Consider the following 22,500-nt stretch of genomic DNA (forward strand, 5'->3'; position numbering starts at 1 on the left):
CAAAGTACCTCAGGGAGCTGATAGTATCAGCCAAGCCAGGGACGCTGAGAAGACAGCTGTTCCAAAGGCAGGGTTAATCCGACAAAGACCAAGTGACTGGAAGTGCCAAGAGGAAACTTGACATCAGGAGGAGCCAAATATTACCAGGGGCTAACGGCAACCAGATGTGTGGCCCTAGCCAAGTCTAGGGAAGCCTTGACCAGGGTGGCTAAACATTGTTACGAGGGTGGTTCAAGGTAGACCTGGACTTTTTATTTACACGAAGAAACATGTCGAAATCACCAAACTATTACTCCTTTTCATGATAATGCCCCTCTACACGTTTTTGCCATCGTCGTGGTGGTAAGACACTGATGCTGGCAGCAGATAAGGCAACAGGCTGACTTTGTAGCCGTTGTGACGCCTTTCCAAACCGGACCTCTTTGATTCTGGAGTGAAATATTTTACCCATGTGTCAAGTTACTTTTCGCTTCAGGAATGAGTTTCCAGTTCAGTCTGGATGAGATAGTGGGCAGACATCAAAATAAGTTGTGCCTTCAAACGTCAGTATCCTTGGGACCCACGAGTTTTATTGAACAATTACGTGTTTACGGATAATTATCTTTGTACTCCCAACACACATGCACACAATGCATGCAACATCACGCACTTTAATTCATCTGATTTCCAAAATCACAACGCGACGAACGTTATCTGTGACAACTGTCGGCTACACGTGACCATGTGGTCGGTTAGCGACCTGTTCACGGTCTTCGGAAAAATTTGTAGTAACGTCTCTTCCCCATATTGTGCACTTCAACTGCCAAGAATTTTATCCGGCTTCACTTCCTCTTTCACTAGAAATTTGATATTAAAAGCACTGTTCAACACTCTGAGAAACGCCATATTGTACTGCTTCTAATGCGAATACACAAACGGTGTGGCTGTGTGTGGTGGGAATGGAAGCAGATATCGGCAATGAGAAAAAAACATATGGATTCTTTGCAGTTGTGGATGTGTTACTGGCTGGCATTCTTCTCCATACTGGATTCTGTAAGGTAAATGTTATTCTGACCAAATGGAAGCACCTATTGGGGTCTACAACCACCTTGTCAAAAGCTAACATTCCCTCATGTAAGTGGAAGTTTTATAATTAATTTTTAAAAAGTTGCGTAATTAAACCACTTTAGGTTATGTTTGGTGAGCATTAATATGTAAGATTCTGACTGTTGTTCTGGGTCGATATGCTGTGTGGATTTGTAGGTGGATACCAACATTGCAGAGAAACACTTTCTCCAACTTTGGGATTATGTCTATTTTGCTCCATCATGTACACGCGTACAGTAGGATAAGAATGAATGAACAGTCTCTTGTTATATTGTATTGTTTACATTCTGTGAATATTGATAATATTTGCATATTAATACTGAGTGTGAATTAGTTTAAAGATTTGCTAGATTTTTCTTTCCAGATGAGTCACTTAGGTACCCACATAGACCAGTTTAGTAAAACCACTTTTGAGAGATCTCTAACCAGTTAATTCCAAGTATTTTTAATAGTATCATAACATAGGGAATACACTACTTAAACTTACACTGTAAAGTCTTGTTTTGCTCTTTTGAAGTTCCGTATGGTTTACGTTTGAAGAAAGTTTAACCAGTCTGTGAAGGCTTTTAATAATTTCTTTACTGATATGGTCAGCATCATCATTTGTTTGGTATAAATTTTTTTATTGATATAACGTTTAGAATAAATCACAAACAGGCTTTTCTTTTAATGATGCAACACTTATCCACTGATGAAAAGGCTAATTTTATTACAGATCACTTTGCACAGTCAATGGTTATTTTTCTTTTTAATGTAATATTCAGCATATAAAATATGTTATGTTTCAAATATAAGTTGCAAATTTAAATCTGACATAGATTTTTCGTGTGATGTACCTTTTTGAGAAATCTTAATTAGTCGATTTTGGTTATAGCAACACCTTTGCTACAGCGTCTAATATTGAGTGGTACTAATTAAATTGCCATAAACACATTTTTTCTGCCTCTATTACGACATGCATGGAATAACCAATTCGTTTATAACCTCTGGCACCATTTTCTCATATCTTCAATAATAAACAAGCTTCAAAAACAGACAGAATAGCTGAAGTTTCAAAGAAAATAAAAGTGGTAAATATGTATGATAAAAAATTACATTTTTCTTTCAGATTTTGGTATACATCTCCAATACCAAATTTCATCAGAGTTCAAACATGCAGACATGATCTCCCTGTTATGTATTAATTTTATATACTCTGTGGAAATAACTCACAAGAAGCTACTACGATGATTTATATGTGATTTCAGATGCAAAATAATAATTGGCCTTTCCATGACTGCTGGGGAAAAAATACATCATCCATCAGGATAACAACTTTGGGCTATCAGTTCTTCCGCTTTTATTTCAAAGCCATGCAGTATAATTGAGAAACTTTTGTTTCTTTGCTGTATTACAGATTGTTTCCGGTACTCCACAAAATGGGTGACTTTGACAAATTATATCCTTGCTAAAGCATCGTGTAATGCAGTCTCCGTTACAATCGAGATATAATACGAAAACGCTGGATTAGTCGGCCTGTACATAATTCGCCTGAGTGCTGTTTTGGACTGCGTCTTACTGGAGGGGAAAAGGTGAGTAGACAAGATATTTAAAATACAGATAATCTGAAGAATCTTCATTCAAAAATGCTGAGTGAATCTATTAGGCAAATTTACGTTATAAGGACAATAACATTTGCACTATATTTATACATTGAAACTAGATGTATGACTAGACGTCTTCTATAAGCATGGCGACTAATTGTAGGCATTTCTGCATCTTCTAAAAACTATCACTCACGGTTTAACACCACATTTGGTCATTATAACATTACAGGCCTACGTCATACTTGATAAATAAAAGTACAAGTTCAGAATTAATGGGACTGGGTACTCATCTCCTTGTTCATTAGAAGTATACCTCCCTTGCCATTTCACCAAACGTTTTGGGGTAGTTACCAATGTTATTTTCATGTAGACTTGGCCACCACAGCATATTCCACAAACTGTCCAGGTACCATCGATGTCTGATAAGGAGATGTATCGCATAAAATTTACGCCATTCACTCCAATCGTCAGTCCTGTACAGTTCTTCGCTAAGGTCTTGCACGCCAAATAGTGTCTTCACTCGATGCACCAATTCAGGTTTGAACCATAGCACTTCCCTTGTGGGTTTTTCTCCCGCATTGAAGTACCATCGGTTGGGGTAATACTGTCTGTAAGTTTCAAGCCAAAGACGCAGAAACCTGGCATCTTTATTGGCCACCAACACTTGAGTGCCTAAATACTGTCCTTCAGGCCAACCTAGAGTCATTTCAAATTTACGAAATTCATCTAAACTTTTCACTAAATAAGAATCATTATCTAAAAATATTCCTCCATATTCCATCAGAATCTTTATTCGTACTACATCCCCCGCGTGCCACCGGTGGTTTTTTGAACCGAAATTTTGGCCAAATATTTTATCTGGCAGTGTCACTTTCTGGATTTTTATGTGCAGACCTGGTGTACTCTTCAGTTTCTCCCAGTACTGCCCTTTAAATTCTTCGACATTAGTGTGAAAATATATAATTTCTGGGCGCTGATTCTTAAATGCCGCCAACACACAAACTGCATCCACAAAAGATAATTCACTGATATCAAAAAATAACAAGTGGATGATGTTTGGGACAATGTATTCTCCATTCTTAGAACCGGTTTCGTTGTTAAAGCCATCGAAGGCACTGTTGGCAACTATGTCAAACAGTTCCTGCCTGTAGGGCAGGAAGCCGTAATCTACTTCAGATGGTTTTAACAAGAGAAACAGAACAACTACCACCACCACCAGGACAATTAGACGAGGAAATGAGAACAGCCGGTTCAGCTTCCACTGCAACGCTGATGCCATCTTGGTACTCATCCACCTGAAACATTCCCAATATTTGTTTCTAAAATGTGAAGCGTCAGCAGCATATTTTTTTATGCTTTTCAACTGGAATAGTCTAGGAAGGAACATAGATCGCAGGTGTTTGAGAATAGGGCGTTGAGGAGATATTTGGGCCTAGGTGGTCTAGCGGTTAGAACGCTGGCCTTGTAATCCTGGGGTCTTGGGTTCGATTCCCGGCGGTGCCCGAATTTATAACTTGTGTTGGGCAAGGCCGTGGTCTAGGCAACACGGAGGTTTCCTCCGGGGACTTCCCCGGTTTCTCCGTGGCATCCCAACAATTACTCAATTCACACACAGACGAAGGCAATGGCAAACCACTTCTGGATCATCTGCCAAGAACGTATATGAACAGGTCCCAGTCAGAGAAAAGGATGGAAGGATCCTGTTCATATGGACCTGTCGTCAGGCAGAACACTATAAAGAAAAGAGAGAGAGAGAGAGAGAAACCGATGGGGTCTGGAGAAACTGCATAATGATGAGCTTAAAAATCTGTACTCCTCCCCCAGTATTGTCAGGGTGAAGTCGAGAAGAATGAGATGGGCGGGGGATGTAGCGCGCATGGATGTGACAAGAGGTGTGCACCGGGTATTGGTTGGGAAGCCTGAGGGAAAGAGACCGCTGGGGAGACCTAGACGTAGATGGGAGGACAATCTTAGGCGGGATCTATGGGAGATAGGAGTTGAAGGCGACTGGATTTTGTTGGCCCAGGACAGGGTCCGGTGGAGGGCTTTGGTTAATTCGGTGATGAACCTTCGGGTTTCCTAGTTAGTTACAACTTAGGGAGATCATTACTTACATAAAATGAATGCATAATTGGAAGGTCATATATGTCTCATTCAGTTCATTCCCAAAACTTAAACAGATTTATTTAATTGTAGTGGTTGGGGGTGGAGGGGCTCAGATTGAGATTTTTGTAGTTTTCCTTAGCCCTTCCAGGCAAATGTCAGGATAGAACCTTAAAATTAAGCCACAACTACTTTCTCCCATTTACTTCTCAGTTCATTATTCACTACTCATCCTGTCATTTGATGCTATATAATCTGAGCAACAAAATGACATCAACGTAAAAACTTTGTCAATCGGAGGTGGCAAATCGGGGGGGGGGGTACATTTTCTGCTTTAAATTATCTCCCCAACCTCCCTCAGTATTGTATTCGAGCTTTGAATTATTCTGTATACTCCCTCTTCCACTTTTTTAAACAGTGGTACAACATTAATGCTCTTTTATCCCGCATATCAGCTTAGCCTTTCTATACCAACACAATTTTATTTGCCATTTGTAGTAATCTTCTATCACTTACCTTTTCTCTACCCCCCCCCCCCCCCCCCCCCCGGTGTTCCGCAGTCTGCTTGTTAATCTCATGAACTGGTTATACTTCGATGAATTTTCGTATTTGGATTATACTAAAAATTGTTGATGGAATTTAATTTTGGTTCATATATGTTACACAAATTTTCTTTGCACGAAGGACAAATCGAACTTACTTATTTTGCCTTAATCAGTTCACTGGATAAAACACTTGCGTATACACTTAAAAAAATACAGAACCTATTAAATGCTCCAAAACTTCTGTTGGGATATTTTTCGAAAAAACATGTTCGTTTATGTTATTGAAAATATGCATAATTACGCTTTCAAATAGAAATTCATTTAGATAATTCCTTGTACTTATTGAAAATACAATTACATAATGACTCAGTAAGTGTCTCATGAATCTTCTGCCAGACTTCGGGTGGTTATTCATTGGCTTGTTCTGAGTAAAAATGTGGGTCCGAGGACCGGTCTGTACTCGGTGGCAAAGATAATAAGCTTTACGTCTGTTAAGAATCAAGGCGAATCTTCCAACAACAACATATTTAATGACACGATGGATAAAGGTGTTGTCATTGTCCCGCTACAAGATTTACATTAGCAAAATTAACATCAAGACCGCAGTCGGAGAAAACATTACAGAGTAAAACTTAGCTGCTGTTTCGATGCACTTAAATCAGTTTAGTAACTGTTAGTCTGAACAGTGGGTGCACAGTCTACAACTGATTAACGCAAATAAATTTAACATTTGAAGAGCTTTGACTTTTGTACATAGGAAGAGGGGAAAGATCATGTCTAAGCTGGCCTGAACATCAATTACCATACTTATAAAGTTACCTCTTTAAAATATAAAATTGAATTATGAATATCGATCACAATATCCCATGTAATGTCTGCAAGTTGCTACGTTTCGTTCTGATATTATACAAGGAAATGTGCCTTGAACGTTGGATGTAAAGTATTGATTTCCATGCAGTGTAAGCATTAGGGCTTCCTATGTAGGTAGGTGACAGGATTGGACTGCGTGACTCACTCACTCACCGTGCGGTTTATTTCCAACCCACGCAATCATCCCAAGCTATAGGCACGCTCGTCATGGCTCTGCCGTGCGCTGCAATTGCGTTCGTCCTGATTAAACTTGCACTGCATTTCAGAAACTGGCTCTACTACCACTTTCACGTGCTTCAGTGACTTATTTCAGGTATGGTTGCTCACGAATTCGACATTTGTAATTAAATGCAGAGCTAACTAACTAACTAGATGGTTTACCGAACCCGAAGGTTCATCACCGAATTAACCAAAGCCCTCCACCGGACCCTGTCCTGGGCCAACATTATCCAGTCTCCTTCAATTCTAAAGGGTTTTGACGACGGTAGTTTACACTTAAAATTCGTTGCCAGGACTTTTTCCATCGTGTTTTTTTTAAATCACGACGTTTCGGAGGCTGGTTCTGTCTCCGTCTTCAGGTGAGAGGTACCTACTCTAAGGGACCCAGTAGGTACCTCTCACAATTTTTCAGTCGTGTGTTTTATTTTATAAATTCGAGGTACACGCAATAAGTCCCCTCATTTCGTTCTTTAGCTGTGGATTGTAGATTGTGACTGTAGTCTCTAGTATTCATTTGAAGTTGCCAGAGAGCAATTAAGTAGGATTTAAGTTCTCCCATCATTAGGGCGATGGGTGTCACATTTGTACACAAACGTACGTATTCACATTGCAATGATCACGGATAATCCACTCCGCGGATAACCGGGTCCTACTGTACTTTCTAATCCAGCGGCTGCGCCCAGAAGGATAACGAATCTTATATAAGGCTTCATCGTTCATGCACGTAACTTGTTATCCCCTGTCATATTGATTCTTCTTCTTCTTCTTCTTGTGGCTCTACAACCTAGTATCGGTCTTGCCTTCACATATCATCAGTACTACCACCTTCCAAATCTTACCTACAAATCAATCATGGTCATCTTCATATCTTAAAGTCAAAGCGATGTAAACCGTTAGATTTCGTAAGTGTCGGTGAATAACACGCCCTATAACTAAATCAGTATTCTCCTTAATTTGAATGTTTCGCTATCGGTCATTCCCGTGCATAAAAACACGATCTGAAACTAAATGAAGTTTGTATAAACTTTTATTCGAGAGGTTCCCTGTTCAAATATCGACCGGCTTCATGTAATACAGAGGTGTTCATGTTTTTATTCGGTTTATCCATGCGAATTTCGGAAAATCAGGCCTACCTCTGAACAGCCCACCAGCATCTTCTTCCGAATCCTTGTCTATTCACGATCATTTTCGCATCTAATTCAGATTAAACAGCATAAGACAATAATATACGAATTGATAAACAATCCTCTCAACTTGGGTATTCTATGAGCCAGCCCTTATGTTGATAAATATTGTACGTCTTCATTCTGAGAAGTCACTGCAGTCGCTGAAGGAGACTAGGTATTTGGGGGGGGGGGGGGGGGTCCGCTAAGAAAAGCAATTTCATCGTTGGCCTGTAGTGACACCAAACGAAGAAACGTGAACGAATACCTAACCGTAAGGTACATAACCTATAAACATGCTCTACACCCGGTCAACTACAACTTCATCATGTCTCCCTAAAACAAATGTTGCGTAACAAGAAGACAGAAATCTTCATATTCACCGCTGTGAAAACCTCACATCATACAAGGCTCTTTTTAACAACATACCTGAATATTCTACTGACGAGGCAAACAGCGGATGACAGAAGTTCACGATCCTAGTTCCATCTTGAAACGAAATGGTCACTGAGGACAGAAAATTACAGTATTGACGTGTGTCATAGTAGATAAAGGCTAAAGATAAAACGTAATTGGTATCTCATTCAGCTAAGTGGAAAGCAGAAGGCCACACAAACATGGGCGGGGCAGTTTGCAGAAAGGGGATCACGATGAACCAGATAATAAAATCATGGAATAACAAACAAGGACACTCATACGAGAGCCTTCACTCCTCGACTTTATGACTAACTCAACGGAAAATAATCCTTCTTGAGAAGCTGATAGTCACCCAGCTTGTCAAGAATTTGCTGTCTTTAATGGAAACCATAGGTTCATTACCGTCCATGTGGTGGTCGGAGAATAAGAATAGCCCCACTATAGCCCATGCATGTCGTAAGAGGCGACTAAAATAGTACCTGGTGTCTGGGGGTTTAGCTGGGCCACCCTGTCTCCGGGAGGCCTGGTCCTTCAGGTTGGGGGTTGGACGTGAGGCTGACCTCACCCACTAAAATCATTTGTTATGAAAGCTCAGATCACAGAAGCCGGACGGACTATTGTACGACGAATAAGCAAACGAAGAAGGGCTAATTACTGGTATTTTTACGTGGAGTCTTCACAAAAAACGTTCTTTAGTGTTAGATAATGCCTAGTTGAAAGTTGCACTATGATCCGATTAAAATTCACAAATTTACAGGCTGATATTTGGTGTTCTCATTTTTCGCGTTTTCAGATCGTGAAACGCACCAATCTGGCACTTCGTTCATTTGCGTGCTGCGACCTCGTATTTAGTCTGAGAATATCACAGCAGCCGTATTGATATTCACTGACAGACATACGGTCCGATGGATGTTTGAAGACGTCATATCATACAAATGTTGATTATTTCAAACACAATTAACTACGAGTTGAACGTCATGTTCCTTCATAAATTACGTGTTAATGATAAAATACAATCAGTATTTAGCCTCACTGCCCCCACGAACGTATTAAGGTGGCGACTGACTTGTAACATTTGCCTGTAATGTAACGTGTTACAAATCGAGCATTGCACAAGTGAAGACAGCGAGCGGAGCCGCTCGATGCGAGCTGCTCACGCTCGCGGGCGCTCCATCGTGTTGTCGGTTTTTTCGCGAATCCCTTTTAGTGTTACATTACAAGTCAGTCAGTCAGTCGAGCGGCGTCGTAACGAGCATTCACGACTTGTAACATTTACTCGTAATGTAACATTCGCGGCGAGCATGTTACATTACACCACAACTGGTGAGGCGTATCGAAAGCTCGTTTTGAACGCTCGGCTCGACTGTGCTCATGTGTGCTCCATTCATTTCGTTCAATATGTCGGACGTGGAGGTTGTGTTATCTTTGTTTCATTTAATACGCTACTCTTATCTAAAGAACTCGTGAATGTTCGTTACGACGCCGCTCGACTGACTGACTGACTTGTAATGTAACACCTTAAAGGTGGCGACTGACTTGTAACATTTGACTGTAATGTAACGTGTTACAAATCGAGCATTACACAAGTGAAGACAGCGAACGGAGCCGCTCGATGCGAGCCGCTCACGCTCACGGGCGCTCCATCGTGTTGTCGGTTTTTTCGCGAATCCCTTTGAGTGTTACATTACAAATCAGTCAGTCAGTCGAGCGGCGTCGTAACGAGCATTCACGAGTTCTTTAGATAACAGTAGCGTATTAAATGGAACAAAGATAACACAACCTTAAAGGTGGCGACTGACTTGTAACATTTACTCGTAATGTAACATTCGCGGCGAGCATGTTACATTACACCACAACTGGTGTGGTGTATCGAATGCTCGTTTTGAACGCTCGGCTCGACTGTGCTCGTGTGTGCTCCATTCATTTCATTCAATATGTCGGACGTGGAGGTTGTGTTATCTTTGTTTCATTTAATACGCTACTCTTATCTAAAGAACTCGTGAATGCTAGTTACGACGCCGCTCGACTGACTGACTGACTGACTTGTAATGTAACACTCAAAGGGATTCGCGAAAAAACCGACAACACGATGGAGCGCCCGTGAGCGTGAGCGGCTCGCATCGAGCGGCTCCGTTCGCTGTCTTCACTTGTGTAATGCTCGATTTGTAACACGTTACATTACAGGCAAATGTTACAAGTCAGTCGCCACCTTAAGGTGGCGACTGATTTGTAACATTTCCCCATACATAAGAAAATGTTAACATAGGGACATTACACTATTGAACGCAGGGTATAAAATCTTCTCCAGTATACTCTATGAGAGGCAGAAATCGTTCGTTGAAAATATACTGGGCCACAACGAGAAAGGCTTTCGAGAAGGCAAGTCTAAAACTGATAGAATATTCTTCCTACAAAATATCCTCGAAAAAAACATTAGAATATGGCGTAGACGCGTACCATACATTTGTCGATTTTAAAGCGACATATGATAGTGTACTCAGAAATAAACTATGTGAAACTATGCTACACCTAGGAATACCTGAAGAATTAATTAGACTTACAAAAATGACCATGAAAACAGTTCAGTGTAGCGTCAAAATTCAAAACGATATTTCAGAGCGGTTCGAAACAAAGAAAGACGCACTTGTTTGCCTTTTGTTTAATGTTGTATTGGAGAAAGTCATGAGGGATGCTGGAATCCTAAACAATGGTACCATATATAATAAATCCATGAAAATACTAGCATATGCCGATGACATTAACATAAATGGCCGCTGCATGTGTGACACAATAGAAGTCTTTACCAAATTAGAGAGAACTGCCAAAGAATTTGGTCTCCAACTGAATGAGTCCGAAACCAAATGTACGTATAATGATATCGACAAGTGAAGCACACCTAAAGAGAATATGTGAAAACCTTGCGATTGGAGAATATAATTTTGAAGTGGTCAAGGAATTTTCATAACTATTAATAACATCGATGCCGAATTACATAACAGAATACTACTTGACAATAGAGCATATTATGGCCTACGCAAGTTGTTTACATCACGATCCATATTTAGAAAAATAGTGTTCTCAATAGCATTACAGGCAACTCTCGGTTTACGAACGAGCTCGGTTCCAAGACGACGTTCGTTATACGTTTTTGTTCATTATGTGTATCTTGCATTCCTGAGCTTTTACGATACGAATCGTATACGTTAGCAGCCATTTTAAAGCACTAGAGCAGGGCGCTCCTTTCGGAGCTCCTAGAGAGGGTTGGTCAAGTTTGTAAAACGCCACCAACCTTGTGTAAGAAACTAAACTAACCGCCCCGAATTGAGGGTTAAAACAGTTGACCAACCCCCCCTTCTGGGGGGTTGGTTGCGTTTTGAAATCTTAAGTAACACGCTAAACTAACTCCCCTTCGGGGGGTTAGTTTAGTGTCTCATTCAAGTGTTTTAACCCCTGAGTAAGAAACTAAACTAACCCCCCGAATGGGGGGTTTAAACACTTGATCAATCCCCCTTTGGGGGTGTTGGTTGCGTTTTAAAATCTTGAGTAAGACACTAAACTAACCCCCCTTCGGAAGGGTTAGTTTAATGTTTCATTCAAGTGTTTTAACCCTTGAGTAAGAAACTAAACAACCCCCCGAATGGTGGTTAAAATACAATCTTCGTTTGTTTGTTTTTTGCTCTTCTGTTCTTGTTGAATATGTTTTTCTGCGTTTATTAATGTAATTCCCCCTTCGCTTTTCTTTACTTGTTAAGTAGGTCTGATGTTTTAGTTCTTTACGTCGCTGTTCAGAGGCCAACTGTTCTTGTTCAGTCAACTATCTACATCCAACCCCACCCTTGCAAGTCTTCGTTTGTTTCCTTCTGCTGTTCTGTTCTTGTTGAATACGTTTTTCTACTTTCATCAATGTACGTCTTCCTTCGCTTTTCTTTATTTGTTAAATAGGTCTGATGTTTAAGTATTTACGTCGCTGTTCAGAGGCCAAAAGTTCTTGGTCAGTCAACTTTCTAAGTCCAACCCCACCCTTTCAAATCTTCGTCTCCTTTATTTCCTTCGGTTCTTGTTGAATAAGTTTTTCTACGTTCATCAATGTAACTCTCCCTTCGCTTTTCTTTATTTGTTAAGTATGTCTGATGTCTTAGTTCTTTACGTCGATGTTCAGAGGCTAACTGTTCTTGGTTAGTCAACTATCTGCGTCCAACCCCACCCTTGCAAATCTTCGTTTGTTTTCTTCTGCTGTTCTGTTCTTGTTGAATACGTTTTTCTACGTTTATCAATGTAAATTTCCCTTCGCTTTTCTTTATTTGTTAGTTATAGTGATAATGCGACTGGCTTGATATTTTTGATTTCTTTGTTGTGAAGCGTTATATTTGTTTACTCGACATTGTTGTGTTCTAAAACAATGCCGAGTAAACAAATATCTGTTAACATTGTTGATGACGTCATTTTTTGACGACAAATTGGTTGACAACGACGAAATCAGAAAATTGTATAGTAGACTAGAGCAGGGCGCTCCTTTTGGAGCTCCTAGGGAGGGTTGGTCAAGTTTGTAAAACGCCACCAACCTTGTGTAAGAAACTAATCTAACCGCCCCGAATTGAGGGTTAAAAGAATTGAACAACCCCCCCCTTCTGGGGGGTTGGTTGCGTTTTGAAATCTTAAGTAACACGCTAAACTAACTCCCCTTCGGGGGGTTAGTTTAGTGTCTCATTCAAGTGTTTTAACCCCTGAGTAAGAAACTAAACTAACCCCCCGAATGGGGGGGTTTAAACACTTGACCAAACCTCCCCACTTTGGGGGGGTTGGTTGCGTTTTAAAATCTTGAGTAAGACACTAAACTAACCCCCTTCGGAAGGGTTTGTTTAGTGTCTCATTCAAGTGTTTTAACCCTTGAGTAAGAAACCTAACAACACCCCGAATGGTGGTTAAAATACTTGACGAACCCCACCTCCGGGGGGGTTGGTTGCGTTTTAAAGTCTTGAGTAAGACACTAAACTAACCCCCCATCGGAAGGGTTACTTTATGTCTCATTCAAGTTTTTTAACCCTTGAGTAAGAAACTAAACTAACTCTCACCCCCCAATGGGCGGGTTAAAACACTTGACTAACTCCCCCTTCGGGGGGTTGGATGAGTTTTAAAATCTTGAGTAAGACACTAAACTATCCACCTTCGGGGTGTTAATTTAGTGTCTTATTCGGAGCACTTTCTCTAATCTGATTTTTTACTTATTTATGTCGCTGTTCAGAGGCCAACTGCTCTTGGTCACTCAACTTTCTACGTCCAACCCCACCCTTGCAAATTTTCGTCTGATTTTTTCCCTTCTGTTTTTGTTGAATACGTTTTTCTACTTTTATCAATGTAAGTCTTACTTCGCTTTCCTTCATTTGTTAAATAGTTCTGATGTTTTAGTTTTTTACCTCGCTGTTCAGAGGCTAACTGATCTTGGTCAGCCAACTTTCTACGTCTAACCCAATCCATACATATCTTCGTTTTTTCTCTTCTACTCTTGGTGAATAAGGTTTTCTACGTTTATCAATGTATGTCTTCCTTAGCTTTTCTTTATTTGTTAAATAGTTCAGATGTTTTAGTTCTTTACATCGCTGTTCAGAGGCCAAAAGTTCTTGGTCGGTCAACTATCTACGTCCAACCCCACCCTTTCAAATCTTCGTCTGATTTTTTGTTCTTGTGTTCTTGTTAAATACGTTTTCCTGCTTTTATCAATATAGGTGTCCCTTCGCTTTTCTTTATTTGTTAAATAGTTCAGATGTTTTAGTTCTTTACATCGCTGTTCAGAGGCCAAAAGTTCTTGGTCGGTCAACTATCTACGTCCAACCCCACCCTTTCAAATCTTCGTCTCAAAATCGATCATAATCATAATATATCGAATGAGTATCACTTTACCTTGTTGGAGTTGGTACTTCAAATACTTGATAACGTCTTCTTTCACTTTCCTGATGTTTTAGAACAACTGTTAGTCAATTCTTAAGAATGCGACGTGCTGTTTCTGGAGCAGTGATAATGCGACTGACTTGATATTCTTTGATTTCTTTTGTTGTGAAGCGTTATTTGTTTACTCGGCATTGTTGATGACGTCATTTTTTGATGACAAATTGGTTGAAGACAACGACTAATCACAAATTTTTATAGTAAATAAGAAGATGCGACGTGCTGCTTGTAGAGCAGTGATAATGCGACTGGCTTGGTAGTGAAGCGTTATTTGTTTACTCGGCATTGTTGTGTTACACAACAATGCCGAGTAAACAAATATCTGTTGACATTGTTGATGACGTCATTTCTTGAAGACAACGAGGAATCACAAATTTTTATAGTAAAGAGAGATAAAACCATGTACTAATTATCATATAATAATTTCCTGATAATTATTGTAATAAATATATTTTTTAAAAGTTTATTTATTTAAATCTTACATTTATGTTCACTATACGTTTGGCATTTCGTTTTATAAGGAACTCTGTCTATTGGCGACTTTAAGAAATTTTTAATGAATTGTGACGTTCGTTATACCGAATGTTCGTAAATCGAACGTTCGTAAACCGAGAGTTACCTGTATATGCATCTGAAACCTGGTCCCTTAAAAAAAATTGACAGTGGCTCCGGAGAATCTGACGTAAATACGTCTTTGTATTTAAATTATATGTAGGCAACAAATACAATGAAAGGAAGTTTATATATTAGCTTTATTCTAAATATTTCCTTTATACGTGCTTTACAATTGAATATATAGTTTGATTAAGACATTGCTTATTTAACTATCCCTCATACGTTCAGCATTAGTTTTTGGTATTCTTTTGGGAACTTCAGGTTCATTATTTAATACTTCTATTTTTTTACGTTTTCTGTACTGTCTCATATATTCTGCATTACGGACTCTTTCAGCTTCAATGTCATCCATCTTGTTATGACGCAACACGCGAACGCAGCAGTAGGGTATAAATAAATGTTTGTAGAACCTAAACCATTTGCGATATGTAAAATCTGAAAACAGATATGGAAAGCTCAAGAGGTAATACGTATTTCGTACGCAATATGTGCCGATACATCTCTCACGGTTTTCGAGAGGCGGGCGCTTAACGCGCCAGATGCATTGAAAATTCTACACATTGGTTCATTAAAATTACAATAAATGTATAAACAATTATAATTACAATAAAATACATTACAGATTCTTAAAGGTCCTTATTTACTGATCATTTTACATATAGGTTACATTACCCTTACTCTTAATGTCTAAGATAAAACATGTTAATGACTGGCCTCGTATACTTATATAAGTCGATGGAGAACGTTTTCCGAGAAGTTATTAGTAGCAGATATCCTCCATCGCTTATAGAACCCGAAAGTTCATTATCTCATTCAGAAGAACCCGCCCAGGAATCCTGGACCAAATGAATCCAATCCACACACACACACTTTATTTTCTTCAGATGTTTTAATTTTATCCTCCCACCTACGTAAAGTCCTTCCAAGTGCTTTCTTCCGTTTCGACTTACGACTGAAGTTATTTATATTTTACAATTCATCCGACCTTGCTAATGCCTAGCCCGTCTTCATCATCCACTTTGATCTCATCACCTCGAAACGTTTTTTAAGAGTAGGCTCACAATTAAGGATGAAAACCGAAGAAACGTCGCTGTGTGTAATATTCAATACATGGTAATAATCACCGTCCAAACAAAACACCCATAAATTATTTATTTAGATAAGTCACATGTTTTGGAATTTGTAGTGACAGTGAAATCATCGGGTTTACTTTAGACAATCTCTCTTCTGCTACTATATGCAATTTATAGCAATTATGATTTATTAAACGGATCCATTATTACGTATGTATGATACTATTTTTCAACATTAACTACTATTAATATCTGCTTCACAGTTAAAATTTCAAAACTGCAAAGCAAGTAGAAATTTAAAATTATATATAAATTTAACTGCGAACATAAAGTTAATATTTTATGTTGGGAGCAATTACATACGTATGTAAGTACTGATTTGTTTAATAACTCATAAATGCTGTAAATTCATTCTAATAACAAATAATAATAAGTGAAAAAGTCCACATGGTGACACAAAGTGTCGAAACATCTAGCGTACCGTAACAAATTCTGTAAATCGTTATTATTAATATCAGTTATTGAACAAATTATGGAGTTTTTGAGGTACTTGTGGGTTATCGGGACACATCGCTTTAAAAATAGATTAGGTTAGGTTAATGTGTGTGGATAAATGACATATACTTGAAAGTTATATTTTATTACAATAAATGACAAATTATTATGTTTTATTTTGATATGCATGAGATGTTAAATTCGACCCTCCCGTTTTGTGTCCCGATAACCAACAAGTACCGTTTTTGATTGTTAGTGGTATTGGTATTGGCTCAGGAGAAACAAATTCAGTCGCCTCAGGGACTCAGACCACTTGCGGGTCCACTGTTCACCCCTGATCTTCATCTTGACAAAGACCTGACCACACCACAAGTGTCAATACACTCTGACTGAAACCCTCCTAAAATCTGGCCCGGAGATCTCTAATCTCTGCCTTGAAACGCTTGCGCTGCTTTGCTCAGGAGGGACCCCGTTGGCCCCTGACCTGTATAAACCACGAACCTCTCCATTATGTAACATCCCACTATGTCCCTCCTACATCCACATATTTCCGTAGCAGCTATGCTTCACCACCGTACAGAATAACTGTGAAATGATTGCTTCACATTTGTTTATTAAAACTGATGTGTTGACGGAATTATGGCAGTTTCCGAACTGGATACAAACAACTATTTCCTTAATTTATTCTTTTCCTAATTTCATCGTAAGTCCTTTTGCGTGTTTTTCCTATCAGATACTTAAATTCTGAAACATTTACAATAATATATTCTTACTGAAAGCAAAGTCTGATTGCCGTTTCAAAATGGAGCAGCGTTCTTGAAAAACTGATAATTGCTAAGCTGCTTAACAAATTCCGAGTATTTGTATGGAAGTCTAAGCTTCAATGCCGTAACAAGAGCCCATCCTGAGCTGACTCATGCCATCGCATTCCAGGTCTATTGCTCAAAGATTCATTTGAGGCTAATCTATCCGCTCATTTTCAGCTGTACTTCATGTCTTTCAACTTAAACGTGCACATTTATCATCCCCTACATACATGACACATGTCCCCCCTCCTTGATTTAATGACCTCTAGTAACATTCGCTGTGGAGTACAACTTACGAAGTTCCTCGGTGTGTAACGTTCAGTCGTTTATCAACTTCCTATATCAAGAAACGTTGGCCAACTAACATTAAATTATTAAAATTAACTTTTAATTTACTTACTTTGGTACACAACATTCGTAAACCTTTGATGTTTATTTGACCGCTTAAATAAAACTTGTGTAACAATAAAATCACGCTTTATTTATCAGAACGCAGAAATTAACACAAAATTATAGGTACCTGGAAACGACCACACTTAAAGTACCGTAGATTGTCACAATCACGTAAAGTTCAGCAAGAAATACATGTATGTATTCCTGTCTAAAGAACACTAGTACATCGTCCAACAGATTCCACTCCAAGCGCAGCTGGAACTACTCTGCTTGTTAGGTCAACGCAGAGTTGTGTTAGGATTCACTGCTAAACTCCTGTGTCGGCATTACGTCACTATACACCACGTGGCACGACCGTACCTTTGGTTTAATTTGCGGCTTTATTTATCGCAATTCAAGGACAAACTTCTTTCACTGAGTGTTTTCGGGGCATTATCCAGCCTTCTTTTTACACAGCAGAAGAGGCATCCATCCTAAAATGAAAGTTTACCTTTATAAACTCCGACGGACGTGGAAAAGGAATACAAATAAGAAATTCAATCCCTTGGATGTGTACTTTTAGGGTCGCTTTAGGTTTATACCACCGGACTGAACGTTCTACAGCAGGGGTTCTCAAACTTTCAAGACCTGGGGCCACATTCAGCCCTTTCTTACCGACTGCAGGCCGCTGGGTCATAAAGGACAATAATTAAATTTCTATGGCAGTTATTAGCATACTATCGCAGACAAATTCACATTGTACTCAATAATATTCTTTAAAAACATTCAAAACGTTCGTCAGTTACGCAGAACGGCTCTGGGGCCCACCCAGCGCCCTATCCAAGATGTGTTTAACTACATTGAAGCAAAAAAAAAAAACGCAGAATAATAGCTGTAACTTTGTTAGTGAAACTGCTAAAGCTGCAGATAATTCGTGAGCTTCGGTTTGCACAGAATAGATAAATAAATTGCGCAGATAATATAAACGTTAAGTCACGAATTTCAATTTCTTTACGTGTGACTAATTCTGTCACATCTGGTTTACGATAAGATTACGAGGTTTCAAAACTGGTCTGTCCGCTGACTATACCCTCTTAACCCCCCCCCCCCCCCCCCCGAAAACTGCAACACAATTTCCAACTGAGCAGCAGCCTTTCCTAACCGAGATAAAGAATGTGTGGTTCCCAGAGTTATCCCCTCACTACGTATGAGCCATGACGTCACTGGATATTTTTTCATTTACAATCAAAGGTGCTTAATGCAAAGCCTTTTGCCAGTGTGTCTGCTTCACTGACACAGCGTCGCCGTTAAGTTGGCGTGAGGCATTGGTGTTGGCCTTGAAATGTGCGAAGGCCTTACTTTTTAGAACTTCATATTGCTGTCCTGTCAGGAATTTCCGCCACGCGATGCTTTAAATGGGAACACGCCTACTCGATGAGACGAAGTGCATGTTACTACAGAAGTAAAATAATGTGAATGTAATATTTTAAAAACGATAATTAGCATCGAGATGTTAACATTTGCATTGGACCATACCGAAGTCAGTGGCCTTGGGAACACATTTTTCATGGTAGTTTGTTAAAAATGCTCCTAACTTACTGTTACATATTACTGAAACATTTTCGTTTATAAAATCAGTCACCAGCGAGATACTTTAAAATGATTTTGTTTGTATGCTGCACAATTGCCCACAACGATAGTTTGGTGCTGCCACATACCGACGACATTAACATATATCAGGGCAGTGGTATTCAACCTGGGGTACGCGTACCACCGGGGGTAGGCGAAGACATCTTAGGAGGTACGTGAAATTTAAAAAAATATATATTATTTTATGATAAACACTGAATAATCAGTAATGTAATTTATTTAATTTATTTTAGATGTAGCTTATATACTATGTATAACTTGAATTATACACCAACAACTTTGGGGGTACAAAGTTGAAGAGAAATTATATCTGGGGGTACGCGAACAAAAAACTTTGAATACCACTGTATCAGGGAACTGTCTTCATCGTACACAGTGACGCAGCTTTTACAAGACAGGTACGCGGGCCGCACAAATTTCATCGGAGGGGCGCATGTGACCCGCGGGTTGATAACCCCTGTCCTAAGTGTTCACATATTTCTCTTACATCCATTTTAATTTTAGCATTCTGTCTCAGTCCCGTCTTCCAACCGGTTCTGACGCAATTTCTTTTTCCACGCCTACCAATACTTACGTTTAGCCCAAAGCAAACTGACTTCACTCTGAATTGTCGCAACAACAGAACCTAATCCGCCAAAAGCTAAAGAACAAATCGTAAAATGGCGGAAGTGATCACAATCTGATGAAGTGTGTCCGATATAAGAACAGTATAATGAGTATTTTGTCGTTGACGACAGGCACGATTCCAGCAACATACAAAATTTCATCAAAATACGTTAATAATGTCGGATGCGGCCTCAGAGTATCTCCTTTTTTTTCCTCTCTACTCAAAGGAGCACTGGTTATGCAATAATAAGCACATACAAAGTGGGCTGTACCGTGCGCAGGCGCAGTGGCTCACTGTGTCATGGTTGTACAGGGGATAATTCTAGGAACCGGTCATTATTTTATGGCACTGTTTCTACTTTGAAGCAGTGACTCACGATGGGTTACGGCGATTCTGAATAAATACATCCAAGATTCTTTGTTCAAGAGAAGCTGCTATGAATAACACGTTATAAACTGACTCCTTAATAATCTGACAGTAGCTCAGCTGGTCAAGAAATCCGTGCCTTTTTTTAAAACTCAAAGGATCATTGATGGATACACAAGAGCTGGATACTCAACTCTATCCTCAAGCAGATTAATCCAGTCCACAGACTTTTTCTTCAAGATTCACTGAAAAATTGTAATCCCATCTACCCTATGGGGGGACTCCCCACCCCCGCAAACTTGATTTCGTAATTACTCCGTAAAGAGGAGGTTAAACAGTATTAGTTCTTTCTGAGACGAATTTTGAAATATGGTGCTGGATACATAGCTACACGAAGCAACGCGTTATGTATTTATAAATTTGCTGTTAAGTAATATATTTTTTTGTTTACGGGTTAGATAATTTAATATATTTTCGTGTCTGAAAATCCTATGTTCTTTGTTTCTTTGGTCTTCCTGTTACTCTTCGCCCTGAAGATTTAATAATCTTACGCCTATACTGTCCTAGCGTACATACTTCGCCCAGACTTTCGTACATGAACATTTTGACACTTCTGTCGAATTGTGTTTGTCCAGGATCTTTCATTTCTCGTTTATTCTGCTTCTGTGCTTCTTTTTCAGTGCCTCCTTATTCTTTTCACTGGTTTAACAAATACTGTGTCACTGGACATTCCCTTTGAAAATTTAATGAATTTTCTTATATATTCAGCAGTGTTATTGTTTATATTAAATATATTATTATTATAATATTAAACTTTACACGCTGACACAAAAGGAACACGAAGGTCACACAGTAACATATAAATTCTAATTTGGTTTCATGTAGAGTAGAAATTACACTGGGAAGATACGAATCATAGTTCATTTCACACTTACTACTTTGAGTGGCGTATACGTTTGTGTTTTTTTTATCGATCTAAAATGTTGTTCTCGCTTTGTTTTGTCAGCATGTTATGGAACGCGTACATGATGTAAGACTCCCAAAACCAAATCCATCACGAAAAAGGGAATGAGTTCTGTGATTAATGACTCACGTGTTGAAGTTGTGTAATACCATTAAGTAACCTTTGAATGAATAAAATCAGCAATAGTACCATGTATAAGAACTTTCTGGGTTGGCGAATCAAATAAAGTAAAGTAGAATGCACAGTGACAATCCGCTTTTTACAAAACCCATCTATTCATTTGTGTAAACCTTGTATTTTTACATGGCGACCTCAGACAGATCCCGTTTATTCTGTCGTCAATTCCAACCAATAGGCTATCAGATCTAAAACAATGTTAAATGCACTTTACTTTTACCATATAATTAGTTGACGATTAAGCAAGAAGACGTATTCTGTGTCCTGCATGCAAGACAGAATGACATGAATGAATGATAAGATGTTAATTTTCATGCATAAATGCTATTGCGCCTTCGCATAAAAAATGTTAATAGTTCGAAGAAGTTCACTGAAATTTGTACATGGACTTGCCAAGGAGAGGGGATCTAATAACAAGCATACGGTCTTGGGTCTTCGGAACTTGAGATCGCGTGTTCGAATTCCGCTTGTGGCTTTACATACATTTGGGCCAAATCCCGTCCAAAGAAGAAGACTTACCACATGTTTAAGATTCGCAGTTTCAGAATGAAAAGGTCAGAGGAAGAGATCATGAAAGTTGAAGGAGAAGAAATTCTGATGCCTGCGATTTTCGAAGCTCGAGAAATGGCTTCTTACAAGCTCTAACAAATGAGTGGCATTCTCACGGAATCAGAACTAACATCTGGTAACAGCTTCACCCTTTCTTTGTTTAGTGACGCCTGTCAACGTTGTTCACGCCCAATCTCTCGCGCTAACAACGCTGGACACCCTTGGCATAGGGCATTAACGAGCAGTTGACCTTAAAACTCGTCAGAACCAAATGGAAATTAACCGAACGTCTGCTTCTAGTATAACGTAACGTTACTATGTATGTCACTTCCAAGCAGTGCATACTTGCTCAATTGATCAGGAATTCATGTTAATTCAATACGTCTATATGGTATTACTCTTCATATGCCATGGATTAATTCTTTGGTTTAGTTACTAATAAACACCGCTAATACCAAAGCTCGCTATTGGGCACTATCCTGAACCAGTTAAATCCACCTCCGACCTATGCACCTACCATTGATCTCCATGTTGTGATCTGGTCTCCCTTTATTCAATCGGATGTTTTTCTCCCCTCTCCTGTCTCAACCGACCGAAGCTTCCTAGATCTCACTCTTGTAGCAACAGTTGACTGTCTAAATCACATTCATCTTTACGTAATTCCTAAATTGTTCACTTACTGCAAACTATTCAGCTTCCAATATTTTCCTGAGCACTTTATTTTCAGGCACTTAAAATTTTCTTATTCCTTCAAATTATGAGACAGCCACTTCCAGCAATAACAAGCAACGTACTGGACAGTAGCCGGCCTTGGAGGCAGCTGAAGGTAGACGAATTATTAACCTGGGCTTTGGGTGGATATGATTGGTCAGCTTCGAGCTCCCAGTCCCTTTA

At 39.3% G+C, this 22,500-nt stretch overlaps 1 protein-coding gene across 19 annotated transcripts in view; it reads right to left on the reverse strand.

Annotated features, from left to right (window-relative positions):
• The window catches only part of LOC110838392 (uncharacterized), a 64,132-nt gene that overhangs the window by 26,244 nt on the left and 15,388 nt on the right, over positions 1–22,500 (reverse strand). For 3 of the 19 annotated variants that reach the window (XM_022081607.2, XM_022081592.2, XM_022081599.2), the window contains exons 2-3: positions 8,002–8,079; positions 1,516–3,967 (exon numbers count right to left, since the gene is read on the reverse strand). In XM_022081607.2, coding sequence (XP_021937299.1) covers positions 2,974–3,963 — 990 coding nt within the window. In that variant the 5' untranslated portion in view covers positions 3,964–3,967; positions 8,002–8,079 and the 3' untranslated portion in view covers positions 1,516–2,973. Of the gene's footprint in view, positions 1–1,515; positions 3,968–8,001; positions 8,080–13,887; positions 14,172–17,321; positions 17,788–22,123; positions 22,424–22,500 lie in introns of those variants that run through there. The other 16 variants (XM_022081635.2, XM_087340527.1, XM_087340526.1 and 13 more) reach the window with 14 other exon arrangements.

The sequence above is a fragment of the Zootermopsis nevadensis genome, unplaced genomic scaffold, assembly GCF_977971745.1.
Source record: "Zootermopsis nevadensis isolate Lab colony 2312 unplaced genomic scaffold, Znev_1.0 Znev_ptg000061l, whole genome shotgun sequence".
Classification (NCBI taxonomy): Eukaryota; Metazoa; Arthropoda; class Insecta; order Blattodea; family Termopsidae; genus Zootermopsis; species Zootermopsis nevadensis.